Source organism: Zeugodacus cucurbitae, chromosome 4 (assembly GCF_028554725.1).
Source record: "Zeugodacus cucurbitae isolate PBARC_wt_2022May chromosome 4, idZeuCucr1.2, whole genome shotgun sequence".
Taxonomy (NCBI): domain Eukaryota; kingdom Metazoa; phylum Arthropoda; class Insecta; order Diptera; family Tephritidae; genus Zeugodacus; species Zeugodacus cucurbitae.
Genome location: NC_071669.1, coordinates 57,960,756 through 57,984,692, shown reverse-complemented (window position 1 = coordinate 57,984,692; position 23,937 = coordinate 57,960,756). Strand labels below are relative to the sequence as shown.

The 23,937-nt window shown below is 35.5% G+C and overlaps 2 protein-coding genes across 3 annotated transcripts in view; one reads left to right on the top strand and one right to left on the bottom strand.

Annotated features, from left to right (window-relative positions):
- Positions 1–268: 268 nt before the first annotated feature.
- LOC105220867 (uncharacterized) lies at positions 269–5,375 on the bottom strand. Its single transcript, XM_054228999.1, has 11 exons — positions 5,184–5,375; positions 4,910–5,123; positions 4,681–4,841; positions 4,308–4,612; positions 3,928–4,234; positions 3,786–3,874; positions 3,556–3,718; positions 3,286–3,421; positions 1,240–1,407; positions 933–1,090; positions 269–861 (listed from the first exon to the last, which is right to left on the bottom strand). The coding sequence occupies exons 1-11, from the start codon at positions 5,251–5,253 to the stop codon at positions 683–685; spliced, it is 1,950 nt and encodes a 649-aa protein (XP_054084974.1). The 5' UTR covers positions 5,254–5,375; the 3' UTR covers positions 269–682.
- A 551-nt stretch (positions 5,376–5,926) lies between these two features.
- Positions 5,927–23,937, top strand: part of LOC114805317 (protein still life, isoform SIF type 1) — a 116,004-nt gene continuing 97,993 nt past the window's right edge. Inside the window, exons 1-2 of one of the 2 annotated variants that reach the window (XM_029046010.2) lie at positions 5,927–6,424; positions 6,483–6,669. The gene's annotated coding sequence lies outside the window, so the exon portion shown is untranslated. The remainder of the gene's footprint in view (positions 6,425–6,482; positions 6,670–23,937) is intronic. The other variant, XM_054228998.1, reaches the window with a different exon arrangement.

Sequence of the window (23,937 nt, the reverse complement as noted above, 5' to 3'; positions counted from 1 at the left end):
TAGAAAAAAATTATTTTTTGATAAAATTTTTTTAAAACAACTTTTTTATTTAAATTGTTTTTGAGAGAAGAAATTTATGTTATGAGTAAAAAAAGATTTTTTTCTTCTGAGAAATAATATGATTTTGCGAGAAAAATAATGTTTTTGAAAAAAATAAAAATTTTCAAGAGATAAAATATTACTTTTGGGAGAACAAAAAAAATTTTTTTTTTTAATTTTTTTTAAGAAAAATATTTTTTGAGAAAAATGAGGGTTTAAAAGAAACCGTTGACCAAAAAAAATGTGGGATATTTTTATGCAAATTGTTGTTTTAGAGAGAAGCTAAAAAGAAAAATTATTTGTTCCGAAGTCAAAATATTTTTTCCCCCACTCTATATTCATACTAAGCTTTAGAATTATTATAATTATTAAGCATTAATTTAATTATATTTAAAGACTTAAACTAAGTACTAATTAACATATGAGAGCTTAAGTAACTAACATCGTGCGCTTCCAGACAATTTAACATACATGCAAGCAACTTTAACTGAAATCCCCTTAATTAGTGCCAAAAAGCTAATAATTTTACATACAACTTTCTAAAACACTGTTACATACAAACTTATACAACTAATATGCGCCTTAAATTCATGCCAACGAACACAATCCACAAATGTATATGTATGTATATAGAACACACCCACTAGTGGGGCAACGGTTGCACATCACAATTCCACACGGGCAAACCACGACACACGTACGGCACCGTATTGTAGTGACGGGTTTCGAAGCTGCGTTGATGTATGCGCGCCAAAATAGCGCACAAGCTGCCTTGCTGATAGCAGGGCGTGTCGATGTAGGTGGGCAGACCGCTTTTATAAGCTGAAAAAATTTGAAACAAAAAAATTAAAAATTTTTCACACAAAATCTTCTTTGCTTCAGAGCGCGCTTACGCTTGATTACACCTTCCTTAAGCCAGCTGTTTTCCTCAATACATTGCCAAGCGTGTACGTTGTCCGATTTTGGCGCTATCCAGCGACTAAGAATTTCCGTCGCAACACCATCCATATTGGCGTCCAATCCGGGCATCACTGTGCCCACCAAAGTGGGGCTGCAAATGAGTAAATATTTATGCATGAAACTGCAAAAAATACAACAAAAACACTTTGTTGTTGTTGTTGTGCGCAGAAAAGTTTTTTAATTAAACCGGCTCGACCGCAACTATTTCGGGTAGCCAACGGTAACTGTTGGTATACTCACCACTTGGCGGCATGGTAATACAAATGCGAACCGACTAATTCGCTGTAGAGGCCATTCGAATGCAAACGTGACGAGTCACAACCGAAAAGGAATACCACACAATTCATTTCTTGACGAGCGATGTGTTTGCCATTGATGTATTGCAAGCCGGAGCCATGACCAGCGTAGCTAAATACAGACGTGTGAAAGAAAGTAGCAGCGTGTAATTAGACTAATTGAATTTTGATGTAAAAAACAAAAACAAAAATCGCATGGAATTTTTTAATTAAATGCATTTGGAATGGTTTGAAAATTTTGGTGGTTTTCGTTGTTGTTGTTGAAACGAAATGGCACAAATTAAATACCTTAGAGCTATAAAGTAGTAAAATAGTTGCTTAATTGGAGTAAAAAAGAAAATTTTTAGGTTAGGACCGTTCAGGTTTTTTTAAAGGTTGCTTAAAGTCAATATAGGAGATATCTTAGGTCATTATAATAATTAGAAGACCTTCTTCTTCCATTTCTATAGAAAAATACAGGTACAAATTACCGTTAGTTGAACAAAATTGCTATACAGGGTTAGTTAAGGAAAGGCTACGTTCGGGTACAACCGAACATTTTATACTCTCGCAATTTATTGATGAAATTTTATTGACAACTCACAATTTGAGCCATAAAGTCCACTAGAATATCGAAAATCATCACATATAGTATATGAGGGCTGGAATAATGCCTGAACCGATTTCACTCATTTTCACGACCAAGGCACACCACATCCAAGACTATACGCCCACTTAATTTTGTTAAGATATCTCACATATTAACCGATATATATTGGAAGTTTGATAATCCGAATATAAGATATATGGGGCCTACAGGAAGTTATGACCTGATTTTAATATTTTTTGCAACAGAGATTTCCTCTGAATTAGATTAAAATATCTGAGAGATTTACCAATATTTTTGGTGAAAAAATACCCTTAGTATTCGAGTTCTTCATTTCCGATAACCGGGTCCTTGAAAAGTTATAGTCCGATCTGGACAATTTTTTCGCAAGTGATGTTACAGCTCATATACAGTATTTTGTGTACAGTTTTATTCATTGGTTCCTAATGTATATACTATAGAGTGAAGGAATCAGATGGAATTTAAAAATTATTTATATGGGAAGTAGTTGCGGTTGTGAACCGATTTCGCCCATATTCCATACGTGTCATCACGGTGTCAAGAAAGTGTTATATACCGAATTTCATTGAAATCGGTCGAGTAGTTCTTGAGATATGGTTTTTGACCCATAAGTGGGCCATTTTCCATTTTTTTTTTTAATTTGAGTGTAACTCTCCTCTGAATTTTCTTCTGTAAAATTTAGTGTTTCTGACGTTTTTCGTTAGTGAGTTAATGCATTATTTACTTTTCAACCTAAGCTTTGTATGCGAGGTGGGCGTGGTTATTATCCGATTTCCTCCATTTGCGGACTGTATAAGAAAGTGCCTGAAGGACACGACTCTAGAGAGTTTTGTTGATATAGCTTTAGTAGTTTACGAGAAATGTACAAAAATCTTATAAGGGCGCGGGGTCACGCCTCTTTCCAAGAATCGAAATATGCCCTTCCCTAATGCGATCCTATACACCAAATTTCATAACTTTATTTGTGGCTGTGTTTTGACACTTTATATGTTTTCGCTCATTTTGTGGGCGTGGGAATCGCCCATTTTCAATAGCAGATATGCTTGACCCAGAGTTCCAAGGAACACGTGTACCAAGTTTCGTCAATATATTCTAATTTTTACTGAAGTTTTCCGTTGCACGGACAGACGGTCTGATGGATTTGGACGGTCCGGATTTTAACACAACTAGTCATCCTGACCTTTTTGATATATATAACCCTGTATTTAAGTTGAGTTAAGTTTTATGACATACAAACAACCGTTATGTGAACTAAACTAGTATACTTTCTTAGCAACATTGTTGCGAGAGTATAAAAAAGGTGATGAACCACTTTGGATATATACTCGTACAACTACAAAATAACCGTCCAACACAATTAGCAACAACACAACAAAAACTTACACATAACAGCTGCGCTTAAAGAAGTCCTTAAGCAGTTCATCCTGTGTTGGCTTTTGGCCGACTTTTCGCCGCCAATGCGGTAGCCAATACTCGAAAAAGGAGCGCATGCGCGTCTCGGTTTTTGGCAAATTGTTATCTACAAAGAGACATTAAGCGCACGTGAATTGTGTTGCCCCGTGGAGATGGCATGGCATGGCATAAATGAGGAAGAAAAGCACAAGTAATTAAAATTAATACCGCAATTAATGCGTAGTGAGGTGCAAAACGTACCGGGATTCAGTAGGCAACCGCCGTCGGTGATGTGGACGGGTAAATAACCGCGATGTATATGCGTACCATAGATGCTATGTAGACGCCAGAGCGATGGTAGCGAGCTGACACGACAAAATTCCTGTTTAGTATTTATTTCCTCCCAAAAGAAATGATCAAGACGCTGTAGGTAAGCAGTAATTAAAATTTGAGTTGAAGCACTTCATTTAGAAGTAAATACAGATACACACCTCATCCACAATTAAAATGATCGGATAGTGATGTAGCGAGGGCTTTGGTAGTGCGCTATTATCGTCGCCTTCAGCGCTAGCTGCTGCTGTTTGGGGAATTAAATCGTTAAAAAATAACTAAACGCTTGCTAAAATTGCTTACGCGCATTTTGCAGCTTCAGTAATAATTTAGCCGCATTACTTTGTTCGCGTTCATTGCTCGTGAGCAGAGCACAAATTGCATGTATTTCCAGTTCAGACAGCGCATCGACATTCATGGCGGTCAAGGAGAGCAGCACACGTTCTTGCACCGCCCAACGTTGCTCATTGCAAAAGTCATCGACACTGGCGAATGCTTGCTTTTGTCGCGTCATTAGCGCTGTGGCTTCCGGCGAAGGATTCATGTACGGTTGGCCGGTGAAGAGGAAACTCCAAGGGAAAAAGAAATTTTTCAACTCTTTCAGCACTTGCTGCAATCAGAAATAAAATAAAATAAAAATTTAGCAAAATGCGCTGAAATATAGAAATGTTTAGTGTGCTTACCGCTATGTACTGATCTAATTCGTTTAGCATATCCCAATATAATTTTTTCGATTCTTTTGTGTTATACACTTTGGGATCCACGTTGATGCATTGTCGAAATTGATTTGCAATATTGCCGTATTTTCTAAAGAGTTCCTTCTGCTCGGGACCAGTAAAGCGCAGGCAAATTGGTGTGGGATATTCAGCACTACGTGCATGCCTCAACACAGTTAGGTATATGCTAGCATCTAATTCATGTATTTGTGGATAAACTGATACAGTTGTCTCCGTACGCGGGCCTTTACACAATTGCAATATTGTCCACTCTGTAGAGTATAACGAACACACACTTTAAATCCAAGTAAAAAAAAATCTTTGTTAATTAGTCAACAACCTTTTGGCATTTCTTGACAAATTTGCTCAATTTTCTGCACGCCTTCCAAAGGATTTGTGATGTTTTGTAAAAAATTGCACGTTGTCTTCTGCGTTTTATCATCGGTGTTGCTTTGCTTTTGTTTACTTATACCTTCGTACACAAACTGCATAAACTGATTACTGCATTTGCAAATATTAAAGTAAAGTTTGTTATATATAATAATTGTACATAAAATATAATTGTTTACCTTTTGAAATCTTCCTTTTCGCACTCACTCATTTCACTATATAGCTTCTCTGCCAATGAGGGTGTATTTTCTTTATACTCACTTTCATGTGGCGCCACTTCCATCAGAAAGTAACGTTCCTGCGAAGCTTGATATAATGAGCGCACTTGATAATATATAGAATTCAGTAGATTTCCACTATTAAATTCATTTTCTGCTTGATCTAGAAAGAACTCTGTTGGTATAAACATTTTTATTATTAACTTTTAGTAGTATGCAATGTATGAGCGCCCACCTTTTCCATTTGGCCCTGTATTAACAGCGACATTGTCTTTCAATAAATATTGCACAATATCTTCTTCCATTTGGTTTTAGTTGTATGTTTATTGCTTAAAATGTAAATAATATTATATTCAATGAGTAAAAATTGCAATAATTCAAATGCTTGGCGGCGCACAAATATAAACAATTGTCAGAATATAATTTTCACATATTCAAAACAGCACAGGGCGTAGGTAGTAATGAAATTTTCTTGTAGGGTGACTAATATCACATAAAGAGATTTACTATCGATGTATATAAATTGTAGTGGTTTAATATAAAACACGTTTAAACCTTAAAATATGGATACATTTCGAAGATTATTAAGAGCATTTTGCGCTATTTTATGTAGCTATTAATATTAATTAATTATATTAAATTCATTTCTCTGACATTTCATAGTTCGCTTGTACGATCACTAAATGGTAATATGTACCACCCTGTTGATAATTCTGCGTATTGGAGTCGGAATCCAACTAGACCAATACTGGCCATAATTAATTACATAATATAAATTTTATAATCATAAAATAGTTAATCAGAAATCGATTCAAATTGTGTTATCGGAAACACTATTGCTGCAAAAAGTTTCATATTGAATTAAAAATCATTAATTATTAATTAACAACCTTAAAATATTTATTCTGTGGCTTCAAAACTGTAACAAGAACTTAAAGAAATCCAATTAGTATTAAATACAACTCTGTGTAACGTCGTTTCCGATCAGCTGGTCTAGTTGGCGTTAGCGCCTTTTGGAATTGAAAGAAATTTCTGGACTATTGTAATAATTGTGAAAATTTGTTAGAAATTGCGTTTTTTAATCAAATTTTAACATAATTAAAGTAAGTGCTACTGAAAGCTCCAATAATATGCATGATATTTTGCAATACTTAAAAAACGTGTACAAAAATAAGCAAATTGTAGTAGAAGTCATTAAAAGCTTTAAAAATGTGCAACATTAGAATATTTTGCTGTGAAATAGCTTTTTACAACAATAATTGAGTTAGAAATCATATTTATGTGATTTTTAAACTTTTTGAAACTTCTAAGATCAACACAATTAAGGATACTACTAGTTTTAACGTATTCTACGCTAAGCTGAGGGTACTTCCGTCTGCCGACGGAAATGCGGTCCAAATACGTATCTACATTTTCCAAAATTTATATACATATATACCTTTGTTTCCGCTGTACTACACAATGAAGCTATTGAACGTAAGTTATGAGCCTTAACAAAATCTCCCAAATATTTATTACTTACATTTCTTTTAAGGTAAATTATTAAACAAAAGCAACGTCCAACAATCTATATAATTAACATTAAGGGCATATTGTTCCGTACATGCGGCATGCACATATTATTCGCACTTTATCACCTAATTGACATTATGGTCGCTTTTGACGCCGAAGTGTTACTTTCGAGAATTCTGTGCTGTGTATCAACAATGAAGGGTGACGAGGTAAACTTGTAAATCAAATTAATGTGGTGATTTAATGCTAAACATGATTAAAGCTAATCAACTTAAGTGTAAAACAAAAACACCAACGGCGCTGACATGAACCGCACAACAAGGCTGCTTACCTGTGTAGCAGCAATATACAGACAAACAACACTCGCTCTCTCCCAACACGCTTGCTGTGTTTGCTAAATGTGCACCGCTCTACTACCCCCGAACGTTTTCCCTAAATATCTGTGGCACTTAACAGCGCTGCCTCGTAGCGGGCAAAGTACAAAACAGTCGGTTCGGCCAGCCAACAACAAAACGTAATGTGCCAGCAATCAAGTCATTAATCAAACTAAACACAGGACAATGCTGCTCATTGCATAGTCAGTCCATTGAAGTTGCGCTAGCTCTTGGTCTTCTATGCGATGTTGGAGGTTAGGTTTTGTTGGTGTTAAGCGCCAATTTGCGTTGGCTTGAAATTGTTCTTTGGAAAGTTGTTTTCTAATAGCAAACGCAAGAAATGATGGGGCAAATTGGAAATACACTTTCAATTGTTTTCGGTTCATAATGAACTAATTATGGCTTTTGTGGGCGAATTGCTTATTGCTTGCGTAAATTTAATGCAACTAAACTCGCTGTGGTTAAAATTGTTGGAATAATTCATTTTGGAAGTGTTTTCATATGAAATTCTGATCAGTTTAGCATACTATCGGATGGCAAATGAAAATTCTGAATTGAAATTAGATCAAAATTATATAAATTTTTTATAATCAGTTGCCGTGAACAAATAGCGAATAATATTTTAAAAATTTCATAATTTAGTTGGAGTCCTAGACTTTAAAAATAACATAGCTAAAAAATATTTTATAAATTTACTGTGTTCCTGTGGAAATATTTAACAACGAATTCCGGTGCTAATGAAAATTTTATTTTTGTGATTTTTGCTATTTGTGGCGTTAAAAATAGATTGTATTTACTAAAGTGTTTATATATTTATGTACACATAACATTTATATACAAATCATTCTATGTGCGCGCAATTCAATCCAACTTTAAACTCGCTTCCCGCAACATTTACACAACTGAGCAACGTTCTACAGTGATTCTAAATTCGCAGTTCACTGAGCTGTAAGGCAAACACACCGTTTTATAAAAGCAATTAAAAGTTTAATTAGTATCGGGTGTAACATTAGCTAGATTTACGCGTGCTGGTGAGTTGATAAAAAAAAAAGGAATAAAAATGCTTACCGCAGCAGTGAAAGCGCGAAAAGTCGGTGAATGTGTGAGAAAAAGGTCAAGATAGGATACCAGACACTACCTTAACTTACTATTTTACAGCACTTGTGTGTGTACATGTATGTTCAGTATAGATATTTGACAGAATCATTTTGTGATCCTTTTCTAACTTTTGCTTTTACTTTCCCTTGTCTATTTCAGGTAAGTGTGTTTGGACTTTATATATGTATAACAATCCTTGGAAGGCGTTGAGCAAGTGTGCAAGTAAGTTATTATATTAGAACTAAAAAATCTGAATATTTTGTGAAAAAAAATCTCGAGCCAGCGACTGCTTTGTGTCTGTGCGCTCATACAATAATCTTAAGGTAACCACATTTAGGTTAGGTACGCCCATCAAATGAAAGACGGTAGTATAAACTCATTTTTGTTATATTTTAATACAAATTTCTTGGAAATTTTTTGAATTCCCGCATAAATGTCATTTATGGGTACCATGTAAACAAAATGAAATGTAAAAATATGCACTGATACTATGCTGCAAAAGGGTTTGAGCCAATTTGCGTGAAATGAAGATGGCTTAACCATAAGAATTTGCTACATAGATACAAGTAAACATCTACATAACTGATACTGATAAATATGTATAGGTACATTATATATTGAAGCATGTCTCTAGCAATATTTTGCTTTGCATACAATTTTTGAGGCACGTCGCCATCAGTAAATGTTTTAACGGTTTGCGTTTTTGACTTCGGCCACTTATTTGTGTAAACATGGCGTAGTAAAGAAATTTCTTTTGTTTTTCTTTTACTGGCTTAAGATAACATGCCTTTGCGCTGAAAAGGATTTGCGAGAGATAATAGAGCCAAATGGGTTTTTTTCTTCAAGCAATTATTATGTAAATTGAATATGCTCCGGCTATATTGGCATAATTTTGCTTTACTTATGTAGATATATATATATATATATATATATATATATTTCTGGTATATAATATTTACATAGCGAAGTGCTTCGTATATTTTTCTAGTCTATTGTTGGTTGCTTTAAATTGGATGTAACTTCTTGTAAACTTGCGGCTGTCAGAAGATTTTTTAATTGACAGATTTTCAGGTTCTTCTGGGTGGTTGATATATTGAGATGTGTAATAAATAGTTGATCGTTCAGATTCAAACTTTTGTTAGTAAAGCATTTTCTATCAAATATTTCTGTATGACAGTTGTTGTTTCTGTAAGGCATGTAACATTCTCAAATAATTCTATGCCAAGCTGCCGCTTTGACTATTTTTAGACGTATAGAAACCCGGATCCGTGCTGGTTAAGTAGAACCGACTGTCTTGGGAACAACGAATGCCTTACAAAAGTGCAACAATGTAAATGTACATATCTCTATTTGCTGTTAAGTAAAGTTTTAGACCGACATTGTCCAAATTTAGTACTAAATGGGGGGTTTCGATTTCATTTAAGCGGGAAACTTTCTCTCTCAACATCTATGCCATGCGGTGTATTCTCAGCTGATTATATAATTTTGTATTTTGTTGTTGTTGTAACGGTTAAGCATGCATCAAACGACAAACCGAGCCTAATTGTCATCGAAGTCATGTAACGGGACGCCCAGGAAACGAGCTGTTTCGATAGGGTCGAACCAAAGGGGAAGTGGTGTTAGATGAGTATGGTTAAGGAGGCATGCAAAGAGGTGGTTAGTGTCATGCGGGGACTCTTTGCATGCTGGACATATGTTGAGTATGAGTCTAGTCTGGACAGGTATCCAGAAAGCAGTTGCGCAAGGGTCACTCTAGCTTCGCGAAGCAACTCGACCTCTGTGTCTGCGATGGGGGTGTTCTTACTCCAAGTACGTCATTCACTGGGAGGGAGTCAATGAAGGGAAGTCCTTTGTTAATGGCGTTCAGTGCTTTTTTTTAGCTTGTCGCATCCGAAGTCCTGTCGGTATAGTATTTTAGCTCGTCGACGTATTTCAGGAAGGTACTCTTGATGGCTCTGGGAGGCAGCTGGTGCTTCCAGTTGTAGAATGATTTCAGCGAAAGCATCCCAACTGAAATTGTCAGGTAGCATACGGGCCTCAATGTGAAGGTGCTCGACCGGAGACATCAATTTTATATACTCAAATATTGGTCCATATTTACAAGATAAAACTTAGACTCTACCTACTATTAGCAATATTTGGAGTTTTCGAGAGCGCTATGCCTATTAGATTTAATTTTATATTATTCTTTGTGCTTCAAACACTTTAACACTCTAGCTAGTCAAGCTTCTGGAGACAGCTGGCATTCAAAGGATAAAAAATTACTTGTTAGCTTTTCGGAATAAAAGCTTTTACAGTTGTGAATACAATGAAAGTAAATTCAAGCAACTGTTAAGTAACGAACTGAAAAATATACAGTTCAAAGTTTAATGGTCAAGGCAAATCGTGGTCACCCTGCATTTTGAGCGACAACTTATGTGCTCCAACTTAAAGCTTTTTATAACAAACTAGCGATTTAAAACTGTCCTATAAGCTTTTTTATATTTAACAAGGTATCAAGGTAAGCTGTGCGAAAGCTTTTACTTGCTACATGAGCTTTCAAGCTTTTAAGCTTTGCAAATCCCAGCATTTACGTCATACTCGCTTGAAAAAAAGAAAAGAAAATCAATATGCATTTCTCGCGCATTTTCGCTAGCCACTCCTCAGAGCTTTTTCATTCATAAAATTTAGCCGCCCTTAAAGCTTTTTGTTTTACTTGTTCATGCTTTGCAACTGCAACATTAATGACGCACTTCTGTGCGTATACCTACATATGTATTTGTGTGAGTGTTTATAAGGGAATCACATGTGACCAACACATGATTTGGCTGAAGATAATTCACTACTTGAAGCTTAAAGGAATATAATAAAAAAGAAAATATGTTTTGCTTAAAAAATAATTGTTTACTTTCATCTGACTTTAGTATATCACTCTTGTTGTATGACTTGCAATAGTCGAGTAACTGTTGCATGCACACAGATACACACATTTCAGACGTCATATACAAACACATATACCCTTATGAAGCTGTGTATTTGTAAATTGTGTCATTCATGCTCGGCGTGTTAGCGTTCTTCTTCTTGTGATGCTCTGTCTGCTCTTTCTGTGTGTTTTATCATTTGTTTTTCGCTATCTTTTCGTTATTATTTGCGTTAGCTTTCGCCATATAATGTGTGTTCGTAGAAGCTCCGGCTTTGAACCACACCCTCTTGTTGCCCTAAAAATAATCTGCAAGCAAAACAATTTGTCGTCGTAAGCACTGCATTCAATGCACAGCGCGCTGTCGCCTCTGATCCGAGGCTTCGTCAACAACTAGCCATGGAGCTTTATGCAAGAGCTTTTGCGTTTCGCACTTGTTGTTTTCTACGAATTTTCCTTAAAGCGTGTTTGTGGCTGTTTAGTTTGTGTGTGTTTCCTTGTGTTTTGCTGCAGCAAAACTGCTCTGAGTTCAGGTATTATTTATGCAGGGCGTACTTTTCTATGCATTGGGTGCGTCAACGGCGCGTAATAGATGATTAGTAATGAACAATTTTTTCTAAGTGACAATTTTATAAACAGTAAGATATAATTATATTGAAAGAAATTTCACAAATTTTAAACTGTGAATTTCGGAATTTAGCGAACCTCCGTTTGGTATTTCAGTTTAATCCATTTATCTTTAGATTATCTCCTCAGCTTTCCTGCAGGTTTCTTTACCTTTCTAAATTGTTGGTGACTTATAGTGTTATTATTATGTATCGAATACGCCCTTTGTCATTTCATGGTCGGTTATCAAAAATCAATTTATTTTTCTTCTCTTTAAGATCTTAGTTCACTTCCACTTTCCGCCAAATAAAAAGCTAATGCTCATAATGATGGTCACCCTTCGACTGACAATAGTAAACCTTTGTTTGTTCTAGTAGTTCTACATAGAAACTTATTTTATAAAAGTCCACGTTGAGGTGCAGCTGATCTCCAGCCATTGTTATTGAGGTTTAAGTTACATTTAACAAGTTGAAGTTGAACTCGGATCAAACATATTTTGTATTAACTGTTTAAGCAATTTCGGTCGAGTTTACTATACCGAATCAGATGTTTCTTCGCTTCGGAAATTGGAACCGCACAATGTCAGATCCTTTCTTCTCTAGTTGCTAGTACCTGAGCCTTGATTAGATATAATATTTAAATTATTATTTTAGATACTGATGGGAAATTTTTCCATCAGAAGGTTGAAGACTCGACAAAGTCATAGACATTCTTTCTTCTTCATTGAGTCCACTTCAGGGGTAGGTAGGTTTCAAATTTTCAAAAATGTAAATTTTTGCTTAAATATTATCCAAAAATATTAAATCAATCAGCGTTATATTCTGAGAGATATTCCATTTGGAAGTAACGCCCATCAGGCCACGTCAGTATGAATGTAAAACTGTAAGACCTCTTTTTGGACACGTCATGAGAGATGAGGTGCCAACAGTCGAGTTTTCGGAATTTTTAAATAAAAATTTCTCAAAATACTGTTTAAATATGTATCTTTGATACGCAGAAATGTTTCAAAGAAAAATATGATTGTAAAAATTAAAAAAAAAAACCCTTGTGTTTACCCTCTAAAACTCACCTAACCCCTTAAGTTTTAGTTTATCTATCAAGATTTCATTGATGTCACCACTATAGCGGAATAAAGAAATTAATTTGAGTTGATTTTGATCTTGAAACCTTCAGTAAGCTATTTAAATAGATATGAGTTTTCTTGAGTTCTAGTGTATTAAACCTCATAATATTTTCGAGATTAGGCCTGTTCTCCGTTACAATTCTTCACAAACAAAATTACTCAACAGTTATTTTGTTTTTCAATATTATTCTTTCAAACGTTGAATTCATCCTTAAATTTGATCTCCGTGAATGACATTCTGGAAGTCCAATTGCCGCTAATTGCAAAATCAGAGCTGAATTTGTATCTGTATGCAATGAATATTATCTTAATTTTTATCTGGAAACTGCCTAACCAGTTTTGTAGCCCGTCATACTACCTATTATCTTATCCACATATACCAAAGCTTCTATAACCTGTTATTTTGAGAAATGCTGCCGGGTTGAAAGTTTTTGGCTAGATAAAAATTTAGATCCTACCCTTGATCTATCACTTTGAATTTATTGTCCCACATTTGAGACTTCTGAAACCTTCACTAGAAATCCAGCTGAATCGAATTTTGTAATATTAATTTTTTGAACATTTTATGAATTCTGTAGGGCAAATATTGCCCATAGTTTCAGTTTTAGAGGACGTAAATGCGTCTTATACGTAACAATTGATAAGGTTGTTCCTTAATAGCTTTTTTGTTTGACTTCTTCTTTTAAAGGAAATAACCAGTAAGGAAAGGCTAAGTTCGGTTGCAACAATTGATTTAATTTTATTAGGACAACACACAATTTGACCCATTTAATCTGCATTAAGTCCAATAGAATAACGAAGATCACTATAAATAGTATGAGAGGGCTGAGGTAACTCCTGAACCCATTTCACTCATTTTCAGCACCAAGGTACACTATATCCAAGATTATATGCTCACTTAATTTTGCTAAGGTATCTCACATATTAACCGATATATGCGGTATAAAGCCCAATGTATTTTATTGAAAAACCCATAATTATAAAAAAAATGTTTAACAATTACCTCTCAACGCTGGTCCAGTCCTTTATGTTTCTACGATAATTACGATCGAACATTTTCATCACTCGACTAACAATGGTACATATACGCCAGCTTTTCTTGTTTCTAAAGAATTATCCATACTTTTTAGGTTATGTACTATATATGGTTCATAAGAATTAAACTTCCAAACTGGCCTCTTTTTGTTTTTGAGAGCTTAAATGAATAATTTAGCTTTATTTCTTCACATTATAAATATTCAAGGTTTTTTCTCAATCGGGATATGGTCATCTCTTGTATGTTCTCACTAAAAAACTGTATGGGGTTGGGTTTCCTGTAGACTACTACCCAGTATGCCAAGCAATTGTCAATTATCATTAGTAAACCAGCTGATATCACGCGGAACATACTATAGTACATGGTGTTTCTGCTTATCAGTTTACACACACAAGCTCACGTTGACTTTTGCTTGCAGCGCCTTTGTTTACATGAACACAAATCTTTGCTTGCGCGCACCGTGACTCCAGCACTTCCCTTTCTACCACTTCCCTATACAAACACACGCATGTAATTACCTTTGTACTTGTATGTGTACGTGTGTGCGTGTGTGTTGGTTTGCATGTCCGGATGTCAGGATGTCAGCAACGAAATGCAGCAGCAAAAAGCGAGAATTTGCGAGACCCTCGAGTTCGCATTTGCTGGCTGTCGCAAACATGCCGTGCATCCAAGCCGCAAAACTGCTGGCAAAGAGCATAGAAAAAACTGTGTGGCGCTGCCAACAAGCGCCAAAAACGCCCACGCAAGCACAAAGAAATCCAATGCACGCCAGCCAGCCAAGTCAGTCTGTGTTAGCAACAACAACAACAACTACATCAACAACATCAATGAGAAAGTAGCGCTGCTTGTGTGTTGCAAATGTTATTTGTTGGAGATTGCGCGCTTATCTACAACGATAGCTAAGCAGCGCTGGCATGCAACACACACAGACAGGCATGTTCTTTCATATGTATGTATGTGTGTTTGTGTGTTTTCACGTGCATATAATCGCTTGCTCATTTCATCATCATCTGTACGCCCACTTGTGTTTTCCATTCTTTTGACTCGATTTTCGCATCATTTTCGGTGCATGTGTTGTGAATGCAACAACACCAACAACCACATCCCCTCTCTCCCTCTTCTTCTGTTCCGGCATGTGGGTGTGGCTCATGGTGGCTGTCGGTGTACTTAGAGAAACATTAGCATACGTGTAGGTTGCTTGCTGGCTGGCTTGACGCGTGTGGGCGTTTTGCCTTTAACATAATCTTTGATTACAAGTGAAAGCGTTAAGTATCAAGTGTCGATGAGTAGCGCGGTGATGCGCGGTAAATAACGGTGAAATATTTTAACGGTAAACATATTAAGAAAATTTAAAAAAAAATCTAACTTTTTTGAAAGAGTCCACTTTTTGGGTTCTGAAGAAAGCTACAACTCTCCTTTGTTGTTGTTGTTTTTGTGGTAGAAAACATTCCCTAAATAATTTTGAGTCGAGTTACTGCCGAGCTAAGAGTTCTTGGGCGTCCAGGTCCATATCGGTTCCGTAGATAAGACTGTTATGAGTCTCTTTCTAAAGAGTTGCTCAATCTAATCTCAAAGTCCATCTCTCAGTAGTTGTTGGAGCGGCAGAAAACATTCTCCGAATAATTTTGAGTAATGATACTTGGATGGGTAAACAGCCGGGTCCGTATCGGTTACCTAAACTTGATTATTATGGATCTCTGTCTTAAGAGCCGCTTAATATAACCTCAAAATACAGGGTCTACTTTTTTGGTTTTGGTCCCCTTTGTTCTTGTTGTTTTTGTGGTAGAAAACATAATAATTTAGACTTGAGTTAACAGTTCTTGGATGAATAAAAAACCTGATTCATATCGGTTCAGAGATCCGAGTGTTATGAGTCTCTTTGTAAAGAGTTGCTCAATCTAGCCTCAAATTCCATCTCTCAGTAGTTGTTGTAGCGGCAGAAAACATTATCCGAATAATTTTGAGTAATGCTAAAGAATTGACAGTACTTGAATGGATAAACAGCCGGGTTCTAAACTTGATTGTTATGGACCTCTCCCTTAAGAGCCCGTTAAACTAATTTGGTCTCAAAAAACCTACACCGTATCATTCATGTTGATCCGATTAGCATAAGTCTCTTGCTTCAGAATAACTGAACTAACCTCAAAAACACCTTTTTAATATCACATTTTGTTTTACAGTTTTATACCACCTTTGCTTTACCACTTTCACTTGTTTGTTGCTGCCGTGTGATGACGTTTTCAAATGGCAAATGTCATTAGTGTAATCAGCCTTCGTGTGAGTTACAATCGTTGCAATCTCCGACCTCCCACTCCCGTTACCACACCCCACCTGCATTGCGTATGCGTTCGCGAAACGACATCCGACCGTCTGACGTAATGACTCGCCTTGCTATTACGTCAAAATCAGCGTTGCACTAAAAAGCGACGATTTTTCCCAACAGTTTGCACTGCCATTTCCACTTCCTTACATCGAATTAAACGATGCATAACGTAAAGGCGCTTAAACGCCTCTGCGCGGGTGCTTTCTGTCTCTGCTGTCGCGATAAGCTGTGCGTTAAATGCGTGCATGGGATTAGCGCGAATAATTACAAAATGAGGAAAAATGCAGTTACTTGTGATCAAAGATATATATATTTTTTTTAATTTATAATTTTCGTTAAATGTGTACATTGAAGATGCTCTGTTTTATTATTTCGATTATCATTTTGTTGATTTACGTCAACTATTTTTACTATATCATTACATTTCAAATTGTTTAAAGTTTAAGCCTACTTCCAATAAAACAGTGTTCTTAATATCATTAGCTCACTTACCTTTACAAGAGATCTGTTAGACATTAAAACATGCATATGTATATCGTAATAAAACTTAAAACGGTCAATATACCTTGGAGGGGGCCAGGGGTCCTCTCACAACTTTCATGAAGACCGCAGAAATTTCGGCCTCGACTCGTTTCTAATCTTCGGGAGATGGCTCCATTTTCCCTGCTGCAATCGAGCACGCCTAACTCTATAGAGCCTGCGAGTTTAATGATTTCTCTAAACGTCGGAGTCTCTACCGAACGCGGTTTCTTTCCAAGGGAAGATTCACCCTCGTGTGACTTGTGACGCTTGATCAGAGATTGAGTTGATCGGGTGGTACCCGCGCCAGTGAAGGCCAGGCGTAAGGCTTACAAATTGGCTGTAGAGGTGTACGATTTCGTCTCCGAGGACACTGTCCGTTTTCAAAGTCGATGTCGACTTTTTCTCATTTTATATGGTTCACCACTTAGAGCGGCTATCCACTTTCCGGAAGGCAGTCGCGTTTAATGGTCTCAAGGTTGACTCTGATAAAAGGCCAAGGCAAGGGTTGACGCAAGCTCTTATGAGGCGTTTAGAGCCAGCGCATAGTTGGAATCCTCTCTTAGGCCTGCCAGGGTTTTAACGGGACGGAGACCATTTCTGAAGTGTTTCACCCCAACATACTCAAGTGGCGGAATACCTCGACCTCGAGCCCAAGTTGCAACCAAATCCAAAAGATAGTAAACCTTAAACGTTTTCCATGTTAAGTTCAGGTCCGTAAGTAGTTTTAAAATACCGTGAAGGCCACAGGTCATTTAGCGTTACCCAGGAGGCGACCCACTTTAAATCGTTTTGCGAGTCTCAATGCATACAGTTTTAGAATTCTTTAGATTATTTCGAGAGTCTATTGTACTTGAATATTAGTAAATATAGAGCAGATATAGCATAAGTAACAGTTTAGTTAGATTGTTTCTTTTTTGACAAATATAACTCTGACACTATTGGTATTCGTATTGGTCTCAGTTTTGTTTACACTTTTGATAAAGACCGCCTGAAACTTCGATATTATTTCTCTCAATTGGTTGATCTTCAATTCAATTCAGAGACCTCTAGTGATTTTACTTTAAGTACTTAATAATTTTATGTTTCTTATCCCTTATTTCTTTCGTTAGTCGCGGGTCACAAAGATTTCGTCTATCTCGGCTTTTTACTCCAAATGCTGTCCGTAGTTTATGCAACATTGATCCTTCGACTCGTAATTAAGAATGCTCTTAAGCAATTAAATTTAATATAATTTTTCAAGATTTTCTGGAACTGCAAATTTTATGTTGTAATAAGGGGTTGATTGCGAATAACCGTTTTTACACAGCCAAATTAATTGCTCAATTAAAATTTTAATTGAGAAACCAGTTTTCTCGATAACCGATCAGCTGTTATACATTTTTGTTTTTGCTTTTGATAAGAAGTTTCTATGTTTCATAAACTTATTGCTATTTTTAGCAGCGACATCTACCGTAGCTTTTTTATCAAAAAATACCGCCAATCGCAGACAAAGAACGTATATATAATTACAAATACGGTATTTGTCTCAGAGTTGCAATTCATTTTCAAGCCGATTAAAATTCAATTCGAGCACAGGACGGTTAATTGATCAATTAGCTCCTGTGTGAAAAGACTATTAAGTTGTAATAAGATCTTGATTGCGATTAACCTGCTTTAACCGACTAACAAGTCGTATGTGTCGATTTTATACGACTTAAGGTTACTCTAGCTGGAATTTCACACAAAAATTTATAGTTTTACTCTTGCCAGTTATACATTTTTCTTTTAGTCATATTCAGTAAATTGTTTGGTAAAAAAATCTTTTTCAGATTTGTGGAGTTTGAAACCAATGAATTTATTACTTAATTGCATTCAATAATACCCACAATAAATAGTGGCAACATGACCAATTTTTAGGTTAAGTTAGGTCCTAACTAATAAGTATTTTTTTTTTTTTTTGGTGAGTTGAAGAACGAATCATATAGTTTGAAAGTGAGATTTTCAGCTTCAGAATTTATTCCGCTACACTTTACCGTTAAATTTTCTTTAATTCTCATATCGGAGAAAACTTAAATTGTTTCATATTTTGCATTGGATGCCCACTCAAGACCACATTGAGCAATTAAACACCCATTCGCACTTAATTTTTAATCCACAAAAACTCAACACATTTCATACTTAAAAAAATGTGTGTAAAAAATACTCAGTAGGCGGATCAGCATTTTCAGCAGCCCCACGATTAAAATTAAACGCACAAATAAATATTATATATATATATATATTGTATATATGTATATCAAAACCACGGTTATAATTATTGTAGCTTTCATGTTATTAAAGATTGTTAAATGGCAACTCCCCACACACCACCACCACTACACTATGCCGCGCTGTGGCTGCGGATGCAGGTAAATGCATATGTTTGTTTGTTTGTATGTATGTATGTATATATGTCTGTGTGTGTTTGTGTGGTTGCAAATCGAATGAGCTGGAAGTTGCACGGGAGCTGCAGCATCCTCAAAATGCATATATGTACATATGTACATCCGTGGTATATAAACGGATAAAGGAAACGCGCTTACATATGTACACACTCACAGGTGTACCGTTATATGTGTCAGCTATATTGCTGTTGTTGTTGTTAGTATTATAACTTGTTGTTATTGTTATGTATGTAACTAATATGAGGCAGGTGTGGTCGCATCAAAGTTCATTTTGCCACACAAACACAGGCACATAAGTAATATATATGTATGTGCGTGTGTGTTTCTGTGTTTGGGCGTACATGCTGGCACCATTGTAAACGCTTTGAGTGCAAGAATGCATGAGCAAGCAGCAGCAGCGGCAGCAAGCATGTCCTTGTAACGATAAAATGGGGTAAATAGCAAAATGCCTGCCAGTGAAGTGAAGGAATACCTACATATATGCAAAGGAAAACAAGACAAGCGTGTAGGAAACACATACACAACAGAGGAAGGAGCAATGTTGGCGGAAAATCATAGAAAAGCTAAAATTAAAGTAAAACATTGCTTTTGTTATTGTTGTTGTTGCAGTTAAATTTGTACATGGCAGCTTTCGTTGTTATCATGAAAATTAATTTCACTACCCTTATGGCTTGTTACTGTTGCAATAAAGCGCTGTTATACGCTGTTACTAACAACTCTAAAGTTCTGCACGGTAGTTAAATTTAATTTTTTTTGTTCTTGTTGTTTTATTTTTATTTATATTTTTTTGTTATTTTTCTGCGCGTTCGCTACTTTTACGAAAAGTCAATTGAAATCAAACGCACCACGCCGTGTAACTTCATTTTGTGTCAATGCACACGTCAAAACCACCACCCCCAACCCCCGGCAGTGCCTGCCTGCCACGTACGTCAACCCCCATTGTGTGCCGTTAAGCGGGCAGTCAGCACGTTTTCACTGACGTTGGCGCTGCCAGCAGAACTTAACGAAAGCAACCGCTCTTTATTGGCTCTTAAAAGAGTATTTATTATAGTAGAGAAGACAGTGCGTGTCACTTGTCCACAAACGTCGCTTTGACACTTGTAGCGCATGCGCACGAGCTAGTTGCTCTGCCAGCTGTCATTTGGGATGCTGTGCTACTGCAGCTGTGAGCAACTCACTTCATATCGCAACTTTCCCTGTTCTAAGCATATATTTGTAAATATCTATAGTATATATATTTTAACTGTGAAGCTGTAAGTCGCATGGCATTATTTGACATTTTCTATTTGCCTTTATTTCCCTGTGCTGGTATGCTGCTGTGTGACGCTCTCATAAAGTTTACTTACACTCCTACACAACACAACACAACAAAGACAGCCATCTAACGAGCACTGCGCTCCGCTAAGTAAATATATGCGTACTTATTAGTGTTGGTAAATATATGCAGTTTAGGAGGGATCCTTGTGATTTACTTCGAATTTTATATCTTTCGTACTTTTTATTAGTACTAAAGTTGCAAAATAAGAAACAATTTAGGAAATATTGCCTCTAAAAAGGATTCTCTACATACAAATAACTTCTCAAAAATCGACTAACAGTCATTACAAAGAAATAATCTCCAGCCAAAAATATCGATATTACATTATTTTATTGTATTTATGACAGCAAGAATTTGAAAATTCGAGATCAATTTTGTTTTGAAGACTTCTTCGATCTTCAGAGGTTGTTCGTTCCTCATTTATATATTTTTCATTACTGTCGTTCTCTGTTGAAATATATTGCTTCTAAAATATTTTTTAACCGAAAAATAGCTAAAAATTAATTGGTTAATCAAAGCGCCTAGTTGTAGGCAATAATTTTCTTAAATGGACATTTAAAGATAAACTGTTGTCTACATTTATGCTGAATCTTATTTAGACGAATATACTAATGCATATGCCAATTTCTCCATTTGTTGTGCTATCTGGCCTTTCAACTGCTTTCTCTGGGCAAGGTCCATCTCAGTATGTCATTATGGGTGTACTTACAGGACATTGTCCAATGGGTACCCATGCGGTGAGACTTGGGATCGTGGCAGATGCAAGTTGCCAAAGCTATATGGAGGAAGGCGAGATGGAATCATCTAAACATTTCCTTCTACATTGTCCAGCTTTTGCCAGACTGAGGTTGAAACACCTCCTACCGAATTGGCTAGAATCGATATTAGCCGTCTTAAGAAATTTGTAACGGATTCCAAGCGTTTTGCTGAATCTTAAAGGTCTTTGATCCACAGGGAGTTTTATAGGTACCACTAAGGACAGCGCCAGGCTGTCTAAGTGAGATCTTCTGTTTTTGCAGAGATCTGCCTACAAACCTAACCTAACATAACCTAAAGCTATCTGGAACATATAGATAGTGATCCTGTAAATGATAACATAAAATAATATCCCGATTCTTTCTATAGTTAGCAAAGTATTCCAACTCCTGCTTGTTATCGCAAAATATTCAGAATTATTGTCAGTTCGAAATAAGCACCCCTAACTCTTACTTACACTTTTATATATCTATCCCGTTATCACTCAAATCACATTTACATATATACAGCTCATGTTCGCGATTTTATTGTTCCCCAATTTGCATGTAAATTTTGTTGGCTTACACTGAATCATAAATCAACTGTTGGTGGATGGCTCTTCTGCATAGTCAAATAGTTATCCGTCTAAATAGTGTGCTTTGCTATGGCATGATTTATACAATTCTAACGGAATACATACATACATAGATTGAAAAGATTCAGTAAGTTGGGTGAGGTGAGGCTATCAATGATGTCTTTAATTCACCGAATTGTATTGATGTCATAATAAATACCATATTCTGGACTTTATGAATGACGTTTTCACACTTCAACTGTTGGTTATTTGTCTAGAAAGGTCCTCGTTTTTTTCAATTTATATACATTGTATTTCCGAGCGTTAATTAGCTTATATAACTACACTATTGTTCCCTTTTAAAACAGAAACTATAGTCTTCTTCATTTCGACGATCTAGAATTAATTGAGTGATTGCTGATCTCAATCATCATCATTTCGTTGAGTAATTTTTGACTTATGCTTAGAATTATGCCACTGATTTACATCAGACTCTCTTCATCAAATAAACAAATTTAATTTACTGGTCAATTTTCTTTAAAGTATTTTTAGAGATTAATTTCCTTAATGTTCTCAAGAGTATATTTTTTTAGAAAAATAATCACATAAAGATTGCAGAGTTCTTAAATGCAAAATCATTATTTTCACCTATATAAACATATCATTTAGTGCTTCGAATTCAACTTTCATTCAGACAAAATTTCTGAGAAAAGGTAATATTTACAATGCTCCTAAATGTATGCTTAAAAATGTCATATTTTTATATTTTTACCATTTAGTAATCGAACTATGATTTCTCTTCTTAGAATTGTACTAGTTCGCAGCTTGTGTGTTTTCTATACAGGCTGGTATGGTACACTGACCCTAAATGTATGCTTCAATACTATTTAATTTGCCATTTTATTTTTAAAAACATATATGACATTTATTGAACATTTTTTACAGAAATTTTACAAACTGTAGTGCAATTTTAATCCAGACTGCAAATATGTTATAGGATTTTATTAGCTTAATAGCAATTAAAAGCAAATTGCTCCCAAATGTATACTTCGAATATTCGTAATTTTACCATTAAATTGAATTTCTATGAAAATTGCACTGAAGCTGGAACAGTATTTAACTGGAATATTCCTCTTTAGCGAATATACTAAAATAATTAAAAAATTGCTCCTTAATGTATGCTTCAATTATTATTGCCTTTTTACCAAAGAATAGTTCCCAACAAAATTTCAATAGAAGCCGAATCAGTTTTAATTGGAATATTTCTCTACAGTATTTGTATATTGCTACAATAATTTGTATATTGCGCCTAAATGTATGCTTCAAATGTTGTTTTTTTACCTTTGTGGAAGTTCTCAATAAAATTTCCGCTGAAATCGAATACATTTTAACTGGAATATTCTTCTAAAGAGGATATACAAAAAAAATTGTATATTGCGCCAAAATGTATGCTTACTTTTTAACTATTAAGTGCTTTTCTGAGTTAAATTAAAATTTTTTCTTGACATTATTGACAAATACAGTTCGCCATTTATAAAATAAACCCAATTATTCCCATCATTATATACATACAATATTATTTAGTGCTTAAATCCAACATTAAGCCTAGTAAGTGTAAGTGAATGGATAATGACCCTGACCAACTGCCAGCCACTTCAATTAAGCGAAAAATAAAATCAATGACAAATTAAGCAAAAATCAATGAAAGTAATGCAAAAGTTATTGAAGGCTTGAACTATTAAAATTAACACCTGCACTCATGTGCAACAACAACGACAACAATGAGAGTAGCAATTGCAGTCATAATAACTGTTGGCCTACATTAATTTGCAAAAAATCATTGCTAAAAGCCTCAGCGCGCTGACTTACATATACATATACTAATTATATATATGCAGCGGAGTATATATATACATTATATATATACATACATACAATCACATGTGAAACGAAAGACAATAGATACCAACTTGAAAGTAAATTACAGAAAAAAAGTTATGAAATAGAAAAATAAAAGCGAAAAAAAAAACGTGCAAAAACGAAAAGGGTTAATAAAAACGGGATGCTAACGGTAAAAGCAGCCGACAGCCGCCGTAGTGTATGCCACATCAAATATGTATGTGAGTGTGTGTGTGTGTGCTTCGTATTCCTTTACTTGCAAGCAGGCAGCTTTACTTTCACAACAAAAAAAAATTACAACAAAAAAACCAAAAAAATGAGAAGTGTCAGTGTTAATGGGGAACAACTTTCACCAGAGCCATGTGTAAAAAGGTGTGGGAAAAAGTGTTTTGTAGGAGTTTGAGTATGTATGTGTGTGTCTGTGTGTGACACGAAACTAACTAACGCTCGTTAAAACAACAAACTAGCACAACAACAATGCAACGCACGCTTTCAAATAAAAAAAAAATAAATGTAATAATGAATATACATACTAACGCATAGCATG

What these genes read in the sequence shown, in the direction of transcription:
- LOC105220867 (XM_054228999.1), bottom strand. Translation starts at nt 5,253, where the DNA reads ATGGAAGAAGATATTGTGCAATATTTATTGAAAGACAATGTCGCTGTT. An exon ending in TCATTTTAATTGTGGATGAG is followed by an intron (nt 3,719 to 3,785) that starts GTGTGTATCTGT and finishes GCTTACCTACAG; the next exon opens with CGTCTTGATCATTTCTTTTG. An exon ending in CGGTTGCCTACTGAATCCCG is followed by an intron (nt 3,422 to 3,555) that starts GTACGTTTTGCA and finishes GTCTCTTTGTAG; the next exon opens with ATAACAATTTGCCAAAAACC.